At 38.6% G+C, this 13704-nt stretch overlaps 1 protein-coding gene and 1 long non-coding RNA gene across 3 annotated transcripts; one reads left to right on the forward strand and one right to left on the reverse strand.

Annotated features, from left to right (window-relative positions):
- The first annotated feature begins 3366 nt into the window (after positions 1-3366).
- Positions 3367-12678, forward strand: LOC131236783 (nucleolar complex-associated protein 2). Of its 2 annotated transcripts, none has more exons than XM_058234216.1 (12): positions 3367-3621; positions 3795-3861; positions 4191-4285; positions 4567-4638; positions 6049-6579; positions 7085-7387; positions 9902-10231; positions 10319-10525; positions 10975-11061; positions 11776-11870; positions 11960-12088; positions 12185-12678. In XM_058234216.1, the coding sequence occupies exons 1-12, from the start codon at positions 3559-3561 to the stop codon at positions 12486-12488; spliced, it is 2283 nt and encodes a 760-aa protein (XP_058090199.1). In that variant the 5' UTR covers positions 3367-3558; the 3' UTR covers positions 12489-12678. The 2 variants fall into 2 exon arrangements, with proteins under 2 accessions (XP_058090199.1, XP_058090200.1); XM_058234217.1 differs by having other exon boundaries at positions 3371-3621; positions 3795-3858; positions 4194-4285.
- Positions 3763-4310, reverse strand: LOC131236784 (uncharacterized). The gene is made up of 2 exons (XR_009166876.1): positions 4191-4310; positions 3763-3861 (listed from the first exon to the last, which is right to left on the reverse strand). It is a non-coding gene; the product is annotated as an uncharacterized LOC131236784 (long non-coding RNA).
- Positions 12679-13704: the final 1026 nt, after the last annotated feature.

Consider the following 13704-nt stretch of genomic DNA (forward strand, 5'->3'; position numbering starts at 1 on the left):
TGAATTGATCTCTAGTTTTAACACCACTATGCCCTTAAAACGTTTAGAAAAAATATAGCAAGATGTCATATTTGAGAATACTGCACGGTAGATAATTTTATCTAAAAAATGAAGAGTATATGTTATGGATTGTAGTATCCAGGATTTATAGCAATCGAATGGTCATTGAGTTCTTCCTCAAGAAATACTCAGGTGACTCTTTAAGACATCCATACCCATTCACAGTAAACAATTTTCTTCAATGAAAGGATATGACCATTTGTCCTATGATAATTATTTCTGTACCCTTTTAGACAAACAATTATCTAACAGTATAAAACTGTAGCCACATATCCTAATCTTCCTAATTCTTGCCACATGAGCGACACATAGCATAGGTGGCACATGTACAACCATGTCACAATCACTCGCAATCAACACTAAAGTTAAAATACTTCACGGTAGACCCTAGTTACATGTCCTAATCATCCTAACTGTTACCACATGAGCGACACGTGGCGTAGGTGCCATATGTACAATCATGTCTCAGTCACTCTCAATCAACGCTAAGGTCAAAACACTTCACGGTAGACCTTAGTTCGCCCAAACAACCCTTGAGGAGATTTGATCTTAGTTGTATAAGCAAAAACTCTTTATCTTATCAACTAGCTATATACTTTTTTTATGAAAAATTTGCATAATCAATATATTTATTTACTTATTAAAAATAAATTTTTATTTTTAAAATTTATTTTTATTATAAAAACACAACAAAAAAAAGTCTAACCATTAATATGGACCATCCATCACAAGGCGATCACTTTTGATTGCCCGTCCTTCCCTAGAAGTAATATTGATTGCGTTAGACTCACCCTCCGATTAATGATTAGAAAATGGGCAATAAACATTTTTGTGCTAAAAAGGGGCTGATCATGCACACCTTTGATTACCCGTGACGCCCAAAATAGCTCTATTAAATGATCATATACACCTGATCATTAGATGGGAAAATAGAGGTCCATATTTATTATTTCAGAAAAGGTATGAGTAGTGATCTGGTCCATCCATCATGAGGGGATTGCCTTTGATTATCCATCCATCCCCAAAGTTCACTTTGATAAGATCATCCCAACCATTCAACTAATTTCTAGGAATAAATTATTCATATTTGTAGCACTAGAAAATGTTTTTATTTTTATTTTATCATTGCTGATCATGTAGTCCTCAAAAATCACTAGTAAATGACAATCCATTCGATCAATGAATTGGAAATAAATAGTCCTTATCTATCAACCATAGAAGGTATTATCAATAATTTGAACAGTTATCAGGTAGGGCCCACCTATGATTACCCTCCCATCAAAAGGAAGGATAGGAAATGAATGATCTATTTATTAAAAAGCGTTGTTAATCAAGACCTTGCATCATGTGTGGCCCACTTTGATTGCCCATCTACGTCAAAATCACTTTGATTGGGTGACCATATTCCATGTCATGTTTGCCAAGATTCTTTTAACTTTCTTGAAAATGCATTCTTGACTAAAAATAAGTGAGAAACATGGCTGCTGGGGAATTTGACTTCAAGTTATTAATATAGAACAAAAGCCTCAATTGGTAGAAAACAAGAACAAGCTTATTCTATATGTAATGTTATTGTGATTACCTGCTCATTTATAATTACTACTGTCCTGAGGAGCTATTTGAATGCAAGCAAAGTCACGTGGTCCAAGTACGTTAACATAAGCTACTTTGGTCGCGCTGTCAGAATTTTTATTTTACTATTTGTTCGGTCAAACAACCCCGAATAGGGGATAAGAATGGATTGTGTCGTTGTGGATAGCTTAAATTAGATGGTAGCATATGTTTATACCTACATGTTTATTTAAACATAATGTAGGGGCATTTTCACATCGAACTCGAGTGAAGGTGGCATGTGAGATGCAGAGTCATGTTCAGAATGAGCGGCTTACAGAACTCATGAATTTAGGGGTTGTGTGAGGCGAGTAGCTCGTGTGAAATGGAACTCATAGATTTGAGGCCTACAAGAGGATGAAACCTATAAATTCAGGACCTGCCCTAAAATAGTTGAAAAATTAGATAGACATCATGAATATAAAAAGTATATGTTGTAGTGGGCCCATAACACCCAACACGCTGGGTCACCACCCAATCCACATCAGTTTAAATAATAATCAATCCAGTAGGCAATTGAAGTGGAATGCATGCTAAGTAACATAGTACTAAGTAAATTCTATGGAGCTCACCATGAAGTAGGTATCTTATCCATGTTGTCCATCCGCCTTACTAGCTCATTTTTGGTCACCGGCTCAAATTTGAAGATATTCAAAGCTCAAGTAGACCACACCACAGAAAATCGCGTGAATTGAACCTGTTCTTCAAAACTTCTAAGAGACCACAAAAATCTTAGATTAAAAAAACAGGGTGAATTGAAAACTTGTTGTCCAAGACTCTTTGGAAACCACAAAAGTCTTAGATAAGATTAATATTTGTTTTCCCTTCATCCATTTCTGTGCAGAGTCTTACCTTGGATGACAAATAAACATCATTATGGGCACCTTAGGTAGGTTTCAATGGTGACATTAGACATCATTATTCTCACTTATTATTATTATTATTATAAATATGGTGTGGTCCACTTGAACTCTAGATATGCTTCCAATTTGGCCCATGCCCTATAATGATTAGAAAAAAGGATGGACCACGTAGATAAGATTAAGAGGTGTATATGTCCACAATGGCCCCACAGCGTTTACTCAGTACCTACTGAGTTACTAAGTAGGCAATCCACACCACATGTTCTTGCCTGGGACCAAAATGCAGCTGGTCCACAGGGGTTCCTGCCTAGGACTAAATTGCATCTGGTCTATGTGTAAGAGGACTGCAAACCGAGTAACTGAGTATACTACAGCCTAGTGATGTATGTCTTATCCACACTATTCACCTGTTTTACCAACTTATTTTATGGTATTATCACAACTTAGTGATATATGTCTTATGTATTATCCACACTTATTGTGGACCACACCACAGGAAGCAGTGTGAATTGAATGCTGACCGTAGAAATATTCTTATGGGCCATCAAAGTTTTTCCCTTCATCCATGTCCGTGAGATCTCGTGAGCAAGTATGACAAATAAACATCACCGTCGGATATTTATGTTTTCCCTTCGTCCATATCTGTGTTGTCTTACAAAGATGTTGGAAGACAAATAAACATTGTTGTGGGTGATGAAAAGGTTTCAACGAGTAACGTCATTATCCCCACTGTTTCCTGTTTCCCGTGTTGGTCCACTTGAGCTTTGTAAATGTCTAATACGAGCGGCGAAAACGGATGGACGGCGTGGATAAGACATATACATCCACGGTGGGCCCCACAGAGTTGAGTCCGCAGTCCGCGTTCGTGGGCGGCGACACACGCTGGTAGCCGAGTCGCGATGGATGCAAAATGAACTCTCCGAGTCTGCCCTAAATCGTTAAACCATCCCGACCTTTCCTCGTATTTCCTTTCCCGCTGCTTTCTTCTGCTCCATTCCTCCTTCCTTCCCTCCCAGACTATCTGATGGGTAGTAAAAGCAAGAAGCCTCGCAAGAGGACTGCCAAACGCGACCCAATCGATTCCGAGGTTTTCTCAAATGCCCTGCTCATGTCTCTATATTTACTGACTTCAATCTCTCTCTCTCTCTCTCTCTCTCTCTCTCTCTCTCTCTCTCTCTCTCCAATCGATTCTGAGGTTTCCTACTTAAAATTATTTTAAAAAAAAAAAAAAAAACTTATTCTTTTCGTTATTGCTGGAAGGGCGAGGAAGACTCGATTGATGAGATGCCGGCCGTTTCTTTGTCTGATGTCGATGACGAGTCAGGTACTAACCCTATTTGCATTATTGCGGTGGGTGCTCTTTCTGCAGTCGCGTGCCCGTGAATTCCTGGCCGTTCATCTGGTTGGTCTCACTTTCATGTAACGGTTCGATTAGTAGGAAGAAAATGTACGGTTAAGAAATGTATGCATGCTGGCCACCCAACGGTCAGATTGGACTGTTTTTTGGGCCAGGGAGCATATGCATGAGGGGCCCTGCTAGATGAACGGCCTTGATTGGTGAAACCTAGGTCTAACTGGTAGCCTTTGGCAGGTTTCACCCTCTTTTCTTTTCTTGATATCTTCAATCTGTTACTTAATTTGCATTGATCCAATCACCAGATAAAAGCGAAAGCATGTTGGAAGAGAATGTGCCACAGACCCAACAGAAGGCGATAGAGCATATGAAGCAATTACAGAGACTCGAGGAGAAGGTGCTGTTTCTATTCTCTCAGAATTGAAAATTTTGCAGGACTTCTCCACAATTGCATGGTCCTGGAGTTTTTTTTTTTTTTGTTAGCTTGTTAGTACACCCCACTGTCAGTTCACACTTCAGTGTTAGCCAACCCCACTAGGGAATCAATACCAAGACCTCAGTGTTGAAATGAGGTATCTTTCACTCAGTCTACCACATGAGCTATGGATCACGGTCCTGGAGTTATTTGTTGTTTGCGTATGAGTTTCATTGAATTAACTCTTTGTTTTGTCTCCATAGGACCCAGAATTCTATCAGTTCTTGAAAGATTACGATAAGGAGCTTCTGGAATTCGATGACGTAGACTTCAATGTGAGTATATCAGTAAACACTGAAACATGGGATCTTCTCTATGTTGATGATCATCTTTCATGTAGTTATTTGAGATAGGCTATGACAGGGTCACTTCCAAAATGGGCCTTGATTACACTTATATTATATTTTAGATTATGAATGAATACCAATCACTGTTTCAAAAAAAAAAAAAGAAAGAAAGAAAGAAAGAAAGAAAGAAAAAGAACAGAAAAAGGAAATGAAAGAAAAAAAAAAGAAAAAGAAAAAGCTAATACTATTGTTTCCAATGTTTAGTATGTTGTTTTTGTGCATCATATCGCCACCTTGGGGAAATGCGATGCATTTATTAATACTATTGTTACTAATGGTACATTGCTCTGCACGTTCATCTCTCTCTCTCTCTCTCTCTAAATTTGACAAATCAAGGAAAACGTAAATGAGACAATCATGACTTAATTACGGGTGCATTTGGATGCCCTAAAAATTCTTAGTCTGATGAAGTGGAAAGAACCAAGTTATGATTTCCTTAGTATTCATATATATATATATATATATATATATATATATATATATATATATATATATATATATATATATATATATATATATATATATATATATAAAGATGACATTTTCTACTATTCATAATGAGGAAATAGCCCTCAAATCAAATTATACATTCTCTTCTCGTAGTTAGTTAATTTCCATGCCATTGGATATATATATATATATATATATATATATAAATTTCCTCTTGATTAAATTGAATTATTGCAAACATTTCACTTGCATACCCGAAAGTGCCCCCATCCAAACCCCAACACCCCCTTATATTTCTTCTCTCTCTCTCTCTCTCTCTCTCTCTTGGAGGGAGGGAGGATTTAGTCCATGATATAATTTTAAAAGCTATAAATAGTGGTGAAAATGTATGCATAGATGCTCTTGCTATGTTCAAAAGGAATGTAATACTTCAGAGGAAGGGGCGGAGTATTTAATTCATTATATAATTTTAGAAGTTATAAATGGTGGGGAAAATGAATGTGCAGATGCTCTTGATGCCTTCAATACTTTGATATGTTGCCAAGGAATGTGTGATTTTGAGTGAGGGAGGATTTCATTCATGATATAATTGTAGAAGTTATAAAATAATGTTGAAAATGTATGTGCAGATGCTCTTGATACATTTGACACTTTGATCATGTTATGCATTCAATACTTTGATATGTTGCCAAGGAATGTGTGATTTTGAGTGAGGGAGGATTTAATTCATGATATAATTGTAGAAGTTATCAAATAATGTTGAAAATGTATGTGCAGATGCTCTTGATACATTTGACACTTTGATCATGTTTCCAAAGAATGCGTACTTTGTTTGATGTTGATGTTATCCATGTTGATCCATGTACTATTTCGCAATATGCTGTTTAGGAAGATGCCAAGACTGAACTGGATGAACCCGAAGATTCAGAACCTCATGTTACTGCAGAGAAGGTACAAAAGTCATCGGAGAAAGTTATTACAACGACGATGGTTAATACGTGGTGCAATGCAGTTCGAGAAAAGTCTAGTCTTAGGGCGGTTCGTACTCTCATGCGGGCTTTCCGGACTGCATGCCATTATGGAGATGATACTGAAGACGAACCTTCCATAAAGTTTAGGATCATGTCTAGTAGTGTCTTCAATAAAATAATGTTGTTCGTTTTAAGTGAAATGGATGAGGTTCTTCGCGGGTTGCTTAAAATGCCCAGCTCTGGAGGAAAGAAAGAAACAATAATGAATCTGGCGAACACAAAAGGTTGGAAAACTTATGGCCATATAGTGAAGTCATATCTTGCAAATTCACTCCATGTATTGAACCAAATGACTGATAGTCAGATGATCTCATTCACATTACGGCGTCTTAGATATTCAGCTGTGTTTTTGGCCGCATTCCCGAGCCTACTAAGGAAGTACATTCAGGTATGCCTCAATCTTGTAATATGTTCCAGTTCTTGTTCAATGTCTATTTGCTCTCAAGGTGAGGTTGGAAGATGAGTTATGCAATGACTATTTGCTAGAGTAGGATTCGAATCTCACTCTCCCCAAATGCAACAATTTGGCATGTGTGACGAAAATGAAGAAAATGGATGGTTAGAAAAGTTGACCCACAGTCGCTTTGTACAGTTGTGGTCACCTGTTCACTAGGATGACCTAATTTTTGGGCCATGCATACACAGCAGTGCCACCTGATAAGTGGCCTTGAACTTGCAGACATTTGTCACACTGGCACATTCCGGGAGAGTAGGATTCAAAGTCTTACTCTTGCAAGAGCAGAGCTCAGCTCGTGAAATATAGTTGGTGCAATTGAAATGCATGGGGTCAAAGTTGCATCAGTTAAGTCTACACTAGCTGTTCATTGCATTTATATCATCAGCTTATTGCTTTATTTTCATTGTTGATATGCTTCACGGCTTTGTTTTTGCAGGTTGCACTTCACTTCTGGGGTACTGGAGGAGGTGCCCTGCCCGTTGTTTCATTCCTATTTCTAAGAGACATCTGCATTCGTCTTGGTTCGGATTGTCTGGATACATGCTTGAAAGGCATATACAAGGCCTATGTTATGAATTGCCAGCATGTGAATGCATCGAGGTTGCAGCATATCCAGTTCCTTGGGAACTGTGTCATCGAACTTTATGGAGTGGACACATCGAGTGCGTATCAACAAGCCTTCAGTTTCATAAGACAGATGGGGATGATATTAAGAGATGCTCTTACCATAAAGACCAAGGTAATTCTTCCATAGAGATCCTTGTATAACAATTAGTAGCTTCCGGATATCATTTTCTGACAATTTTGCCCTGGGTATTTTACATCTTAATGCTTTTTTTTAGGGGGGCATATATGGTGTTTCCATCTCATTCTTCAGTTAATAAGAAACTTTCTGACATCTGTTTATAGAAAAAGTAAAAGTAAAGAAAAGAAATGAAATGAAATGAACCTTTTCTGACATTTTCTGAGGCATGGAAATGCCCAGCTTGTTGTGTGGAACACAAAAAGATACCATTATTGGTTTCAGATACTTGTGGAATACTTCTAGATATGTTTTAGCTGAATACTATTGTCTTACGTTCTGTTTGGATGACATCCAACTACCACTCTATGATATCTGCCCGCACATCTGGCACTGTCTAGAAAATAGTTCTGATCTTTTTTGAAAGGAAAAGAGAAAATCCCGATGTTGTAAAGCAGTCTTTCTCAGCTACCCCACTCATGGAAAAGCTCCACAAGCATCAATTGTCTCATTGAAGTTAGCATGGCAGGAGACTAGAGAAAGATTTCACAGCATGATCAAATTCAATATTGATAGAATGCGTTAAACATTTCGAGTAAAAACCATATGACTGAATATGAATAGCTTGTTATGACTGAAATGCTTTTATGCCATACACGTCCTAGATTTTGAAGATGGACAGTTGTATCCTTGTTCCTGTATCTGTGGCCATAACAGCATCCATATATGGGTATCATAAGATATAATAAAGTACAAAACAAGGTAGAAATGGAATATGTGTTCAATTATGGAAACAAATATAACTATTGACATTGTTAATTTTCTATAGAGCATCCTATTTCAACTTCCTTTAAATGGCATTTGTTGTTTGCAAACCGGTAACTATTATTAGAAAACCTTGGACTATGACAATCATCTCAGTCGTCATCCCTTGTATTGCAATCTATGAATAACTTGCAAGCTCTGTGGACGGCTGATTCTAAGGCTTCTGCACTTTCTTTCCAAATATAATTAGAGTTGGGTTGATGTAGGTTGTTTGCCTTGCTTCATATGCACCACTACTGAATATATACTGGGCTTGGACTGTCAGGAGTTACCAGCCCGCACTCCTTTTGGTGCCCATAACAAAATTTAGATGATGGGGTCCTGGATAGCTGGTTGTTTCTGGTGATGCTGAGTTTACAGCATAATACATTAAACTGTTGGTCCAGTTTTAATACTCTGGCATACTATGCGGATGTCCTGAATTATGTCAACTTTGAGTGTTATAAACCAATACAGAGTATGCATATTATTTCGTTGTCAGCCTGCTTCAGTCAGCCAGCCAAAGTATGTATATACCAAGTCTCTATTTAAGTGATTGAAGCATTTGATAGATCTATGATTTATACCTATTAAACTGGACATGGGCAAGTGTGTCAGTGTCAGAAAGATAAAAGAGTATGGGAGATGCCTGTCATGCAGGGGTAGTCTGCACGAAAATGTTTCTTTTATAAAACTACGATATTTAATATAGACCCAGATCTGGTGAAAAGAAAATGTTGCAAGGTTTAGGAAAATGTGCCTGATAGCCAGAATTTCTAGTTTGAGTTCTTAACTGATGTCCAGCAGTTCGATACCAATTCCAACGCCTTTGTTGCACAAGAAGTAGTAGGAAGAAAAGAGAGGGAAAGGGATAAATCGTGGAGGACTGACCACTGAGTTTTCTAGAAGATTTTCAGCTCTGGAAGCAGTCCAATTGCAGGAACCAAAAAGAAAGAAGCTATATTTCTCCACCGTATTCATGTCTAGAGTCAGATGACCCTTATTAAAATCATTAAATGGTTTAAAACTAGGATTTGCTGGGTTAGGGTCTCTGCTCATGGCTCAGTAGTAGACTCACAAGAGTTTCAACACAGATGTCAGGGGTTCGAGTACCCATTGTGGCGTGTGTGGGCGTGGGTGTGACTGTGTAAAAAGAAGGATTTGCTGGCTTAACAGGTAAGTTTTCATGATTAGTTGAAGAAAAAACCAAACTAATTAACTTCTCTCTTACGAAGCACATGTGCAACTTGTAGGAGGCGTGGCGTGGCCCCTGCAATTGGTCAAACTGTCCATTCGTGTGGTCTCACGCAGCCCTACATATGGCCTTAAAGGTCTGTCAGATTGAATTGTAGAACCCCTAGTTCCTCATGCATGGTCTGTATAGCCATAATTTTGAATGGGATGCTTTGTGGGGTCCAATCTTGGCTGTGGCAGTATGTTTTGCTGGTGGTATGTTGTCTTGTCGTGCATCACTAAGAGTGCCATGTCCTTATTACATTTTATGATACTTGCAGTTAATTATCTATCTTGAATTTATTATTAGAAAAAAAATACAAGTATCCGTCTCCCATGATAGTTGATGTTTCCACGTGTAATGTATCTTAGTGACCCTGTTTGCTTCCTATACTTGTTCAGCATTGCTTTAACTTGCCATGCATCCCCATGTTGGATGAGGGTTGTGAACTTGCAGAAGGTTTTGTTTTGTAGGAAGCTTTTAGGAAGGTTTATGAATGGAAGTACATGAACTGCCTCGAGCTCTGGACTGGAGTGATCTGTGCCTACAGCTCCGAAACTGATATCAAACCCCTTGCATACCCACTGACCCAAATAATCTCTGGGGTTGCCCGTTTGGTTCCAACTGCGCGGTACTTCCCACTTAGGTTGCGGTGTGCCAGAATGCTCAACCGCATTGCTGCTGCGACTGGTTCTTTTGTCCCTGTTTCTTTGCCCCTTCTGGATATGCTGGTGATGAAAGAACTGAACAGACCCCCTTCTGGAGGCGTTGGGAAAGCAATTGATTTGCGTACAACATTGAAGGTGGGATTGGTTGTGATAATCTTCTTTCACAAACTAACTATAAGACTGGTATTCTTGCTCATGAGACAAGGGAATTTTTTATGGCAGGTTAGCAAGCCAGCATTGAAGACACGTGCATTTCAGGAGGCATGTGTGTTTTCTGTGGTTGAAGAGCTTGCTGAGCACCTAGCTCAGTGGAGTTATTCTGTTGCTTTCTTTGAGCTGTCATTTATTCCACTTGTGCGGTTGCGGAGCTTTTGTAAAGCTACCAAGGTTGAGAGATTCCGCAGAGAAATAAAGCAGCTCATTCGTCAGGTAATTTTGCAAGTGCTGTCATGGTTCTCTTTATTTAGCCTTTTCTTTAGGGCCTGTTTGGCCGGACCGATCCAGCAGTATTGGAAGGATGGGATCGCGATATCCCGGGATATACACGACGGGCCAAACAGACCCGGTGAACCTGTCCCGGGATATAAGCAATCCCATGGATCTTAAAACAATCCACTGACATCCCCATCATTACCTTAAAATTGATCTTATCCCTTGGTTGGACAGATTGGAAGGTAAAATCCCAGGATATGCCCGGCGTGCCAAACAGACCCATAGAACTTGTCCCGGGATATAGCAATCCCGTGGATCTTAAACCAATCCACTGACACCACCATCATTACCTTAAAATCCATCCCATCCCTCCTAATCCCATGGGATTTGCCCGGCCAAACAGGCCCTTAGCGTACATCCTCATGTATTGTTTTCTTGATTCACAGGTGGAGGCCAATTCTGAGTTTACAAATGCACGTCGTATGAATATTACATTTTCACCGAATGATCCTGCCATAGCATCATTCCTCAAGGTTTGCATCCATTTGTTTGTGTGTGTTTTTTAGGCCGTTTTCTATGATAGCCATTATGCAGAAAGTTGTGGGTACTGGAATTGGATCATAAAATCATAAGATGGCCAAGATCAAAGGAAAAATGTCAAATCTTTCATAACTTTGATAAAAACATAAACATTGAAAAATGTGGAAAAATGAGCCTGCTAATAAAATATATTCCCACATCGAACTCCGGTCAGTTTTTAACAATCATTGCTTGTATTTGTGATTATGAAACATTGAAGGTGGTGAGTTGGAAGTCCTCCATGTCATGGTTGGTGGTGCTTCCCAAGCACACACCAAATGCACCTGGAGCTCAGGGTTGCACGGAAAAGGCAAGCTGCATCAGCCGGTCAATTATGTTCTTTCTTTTTTCCTGCCCCGAATCTTGTTCAAGATGAGATTGGGAAGCTTTCATTTTTATCTCGACCACGAGTTGGTGCGAAGTGCATCCTGCCATCTTGGGAATCACAAACACCCAAACATAAGTATCCAAAATCATTCAAACATGGGAAAGACATACTCCATATATGTTACTAGACCTTCCATTCCATCACTCTCTAAATCATAGAGTAAGATGAACTTCAAAACCAATTCAACATCAATGAAAAGCCTAGGCATCTCCATCACTGAATCCTACAGCTTCTGCACATTATTCAAATTATGAATCCTGCAATTGGATTTTAACAACAGGCTGAAAAGGAGTCAGGAGCAAGCCCTTTGTCGCAACACATTGCCATACTACGTGCAAGAGCACGAGAAAGGAATGACTCAATGGTGGAATCGAGGTGCGCATCCATGCTGTTTACTAATGTGTCTAAAAACATTCATTCGCCAACTCAAGAATGCTCACTCATTGGTTCTTCCCCTTTTCCAGTATTCTTGTTGGGGCAGACTCCTCCGTGTTCGGCAGCAAGGTGAAAGAAATCGACGAAGAAGATGATACTGAGAACCCAAAAGTAGGGGCTGCTGCCTTTAGCTCATCCTGGTTACCTGGAAATGACAAGTATGATTCTCAGAACATACCATGTTTCTGTGTTAGGTTACTTTTGCTTCTCTTTCCATCACTAATGGTAGGCTTGATGCATGTATCGGATTGCAGGGCTACTATTAAGAAGTCTAAAAGTTCGAAACGGCAGCATCAGAAGCAGCTTGAGGTGGGTCCTGATGAGGATGTGGTGGAGGACTTGGTCCTAAGTTCAGATGAAGATGAGCCTGTTAATGACTACTCTCTGTCCACCGATGAGGGGCATGAAGTGGAAAATTCACCTCTAAAACAAAATAGCAAGAAACGGAAACATTTTCCTCCAAAACAGAATAGCAAGAAACAGAAACCACCTGCAGCTTTGCCAAAAAAGAAGAGAGGACGGCCACATATGAAGAAACCAAAGAAAATTGTGAATTGATGAGGATATCGAGTGAATAACTGATTGGTGGGGGGTGTGACAATGCAAAATGGAGCCTAATCCAGGCATTGTTGGGCCGTCCACACGTAGAATTTTTTTGAGGTGATCTCAATTTTGCTAGTAATACAGGTAGAAAACTTTTCCGCTGATTGTTATCTGTTTTGCTTGGTTAATATAATATTTTGTGCCATATCCATACTTCAAACTTGTAAAAGCTTAAAATATCCAAGTGCATAGGCAATAAAGAAAAATCCTACATCACCTAATTCCTGCAGTCACCTATATTCATATGCAAAGGGCGTGATGGAAGGCTTGGATAAAACACGTGCATTATAATAGATTTCTAATTCAACCAGAAATTCTGTTGTATCTTCTGTTATGACTGCCATTAATTTCAAAAACAAGATGAAATTTACATGGGAGTAAACTGAATTCCATGCCACCTAATCCTAGGTTTCAAACAGGTCCTTAGCGTAGCCAAGCTACTTGAAAGAGGAGAAAACACAAGCGTTATTACTAAATAGTTTTAAAGTTTATCACTTTTTTAAGGCTTTTAAAGTTTGCTATAAATGAGTATTCCTCTTTATATAGACATAAGAGCTTTTTAATCATTTTATATTAAAGGTTAAGCTGATGTTATATAACCATCATTCAAAAATTAAGAATAGTATAGACTTTTTAAACTATTCTGCACTATTACTTTTTAATGCATGGCTGGTGAACTCTACAAATCTCCATGACACTACCTAATTCTGACCATTCTACCCACTCTTTAGAATTCTCTAATGGCCTGTTTGTATACCACCAAATAAGTTATTTTTTTCTACTTACAGCAGTAGATAAGTTAATTATTTGGGATAAGTTTGGTTTAAGATCAATTATAAATAACTTTTTTACTTAAATATACTTTAGCTTAATAAGTAGAAATCAAGATAAGCTATTTGAGGCAGAAGTAGCTTATCTTAACTAACTAACTAAAGATCTCTGTATACTATTTTATGAAGTAAGATTTCATGATTTAGTCTCTTGTAAATATCCTATCCATGAAGGCACCGAATGCTTGTGACGGCGAGATGGATATTCCAATTTTGGTCCAAGATTGACAGTGTTGCTTATGGACCGTGGATGATTGTGACTTTTTTGTTCCATCCATCTGTTGCTGTCCATGTATCAGATGGTTAGATTATCCAACTGATGCATTCTTTTTCTTTTATGT

Source organism: Magnolia sinica, chromosome 2 (assembly GCF_029962835.1).
Source record: "Magnolia sinica isolate HGM2019 chromosome 2, MsV1, whole genome shotgun sequence".
Lineage (NCBI taxonomy): Eukaryota > Viridiplantae > Streptophyta > Magnoliopsida > Magnoliales > Magnoliaceae > Magnolia > Magnolia sinica.

What these genes read in the sequence shown, in the direction of transcription:
- LOC131236783 (XM_058234216.1), top strand. Translation starts at nt 3,559, where the DNA reads ATGGGTAGTAAAAGCAAGAAGCCTCGCAAGAGGACTGCCAAACGCGAC. An exon ending in TACAGAGACTCGAGGAGAAG is followed by an intron (nt 4,286 to 4,566) that starts GTGCTGTTTCTA and finishes TTGTCTCCATAG; the next exon opens with GACCCAGAATTCTATCAGTT. An exon ending in TACTAAGGAAGTACATTCAG is followed by an intron (nt 6,580 to 7,084) that starts GTATGCCTCAAT and finishes TTGTTTTTGCAG; the next exon opens with GTTGCACTTCACTTCTGGGG.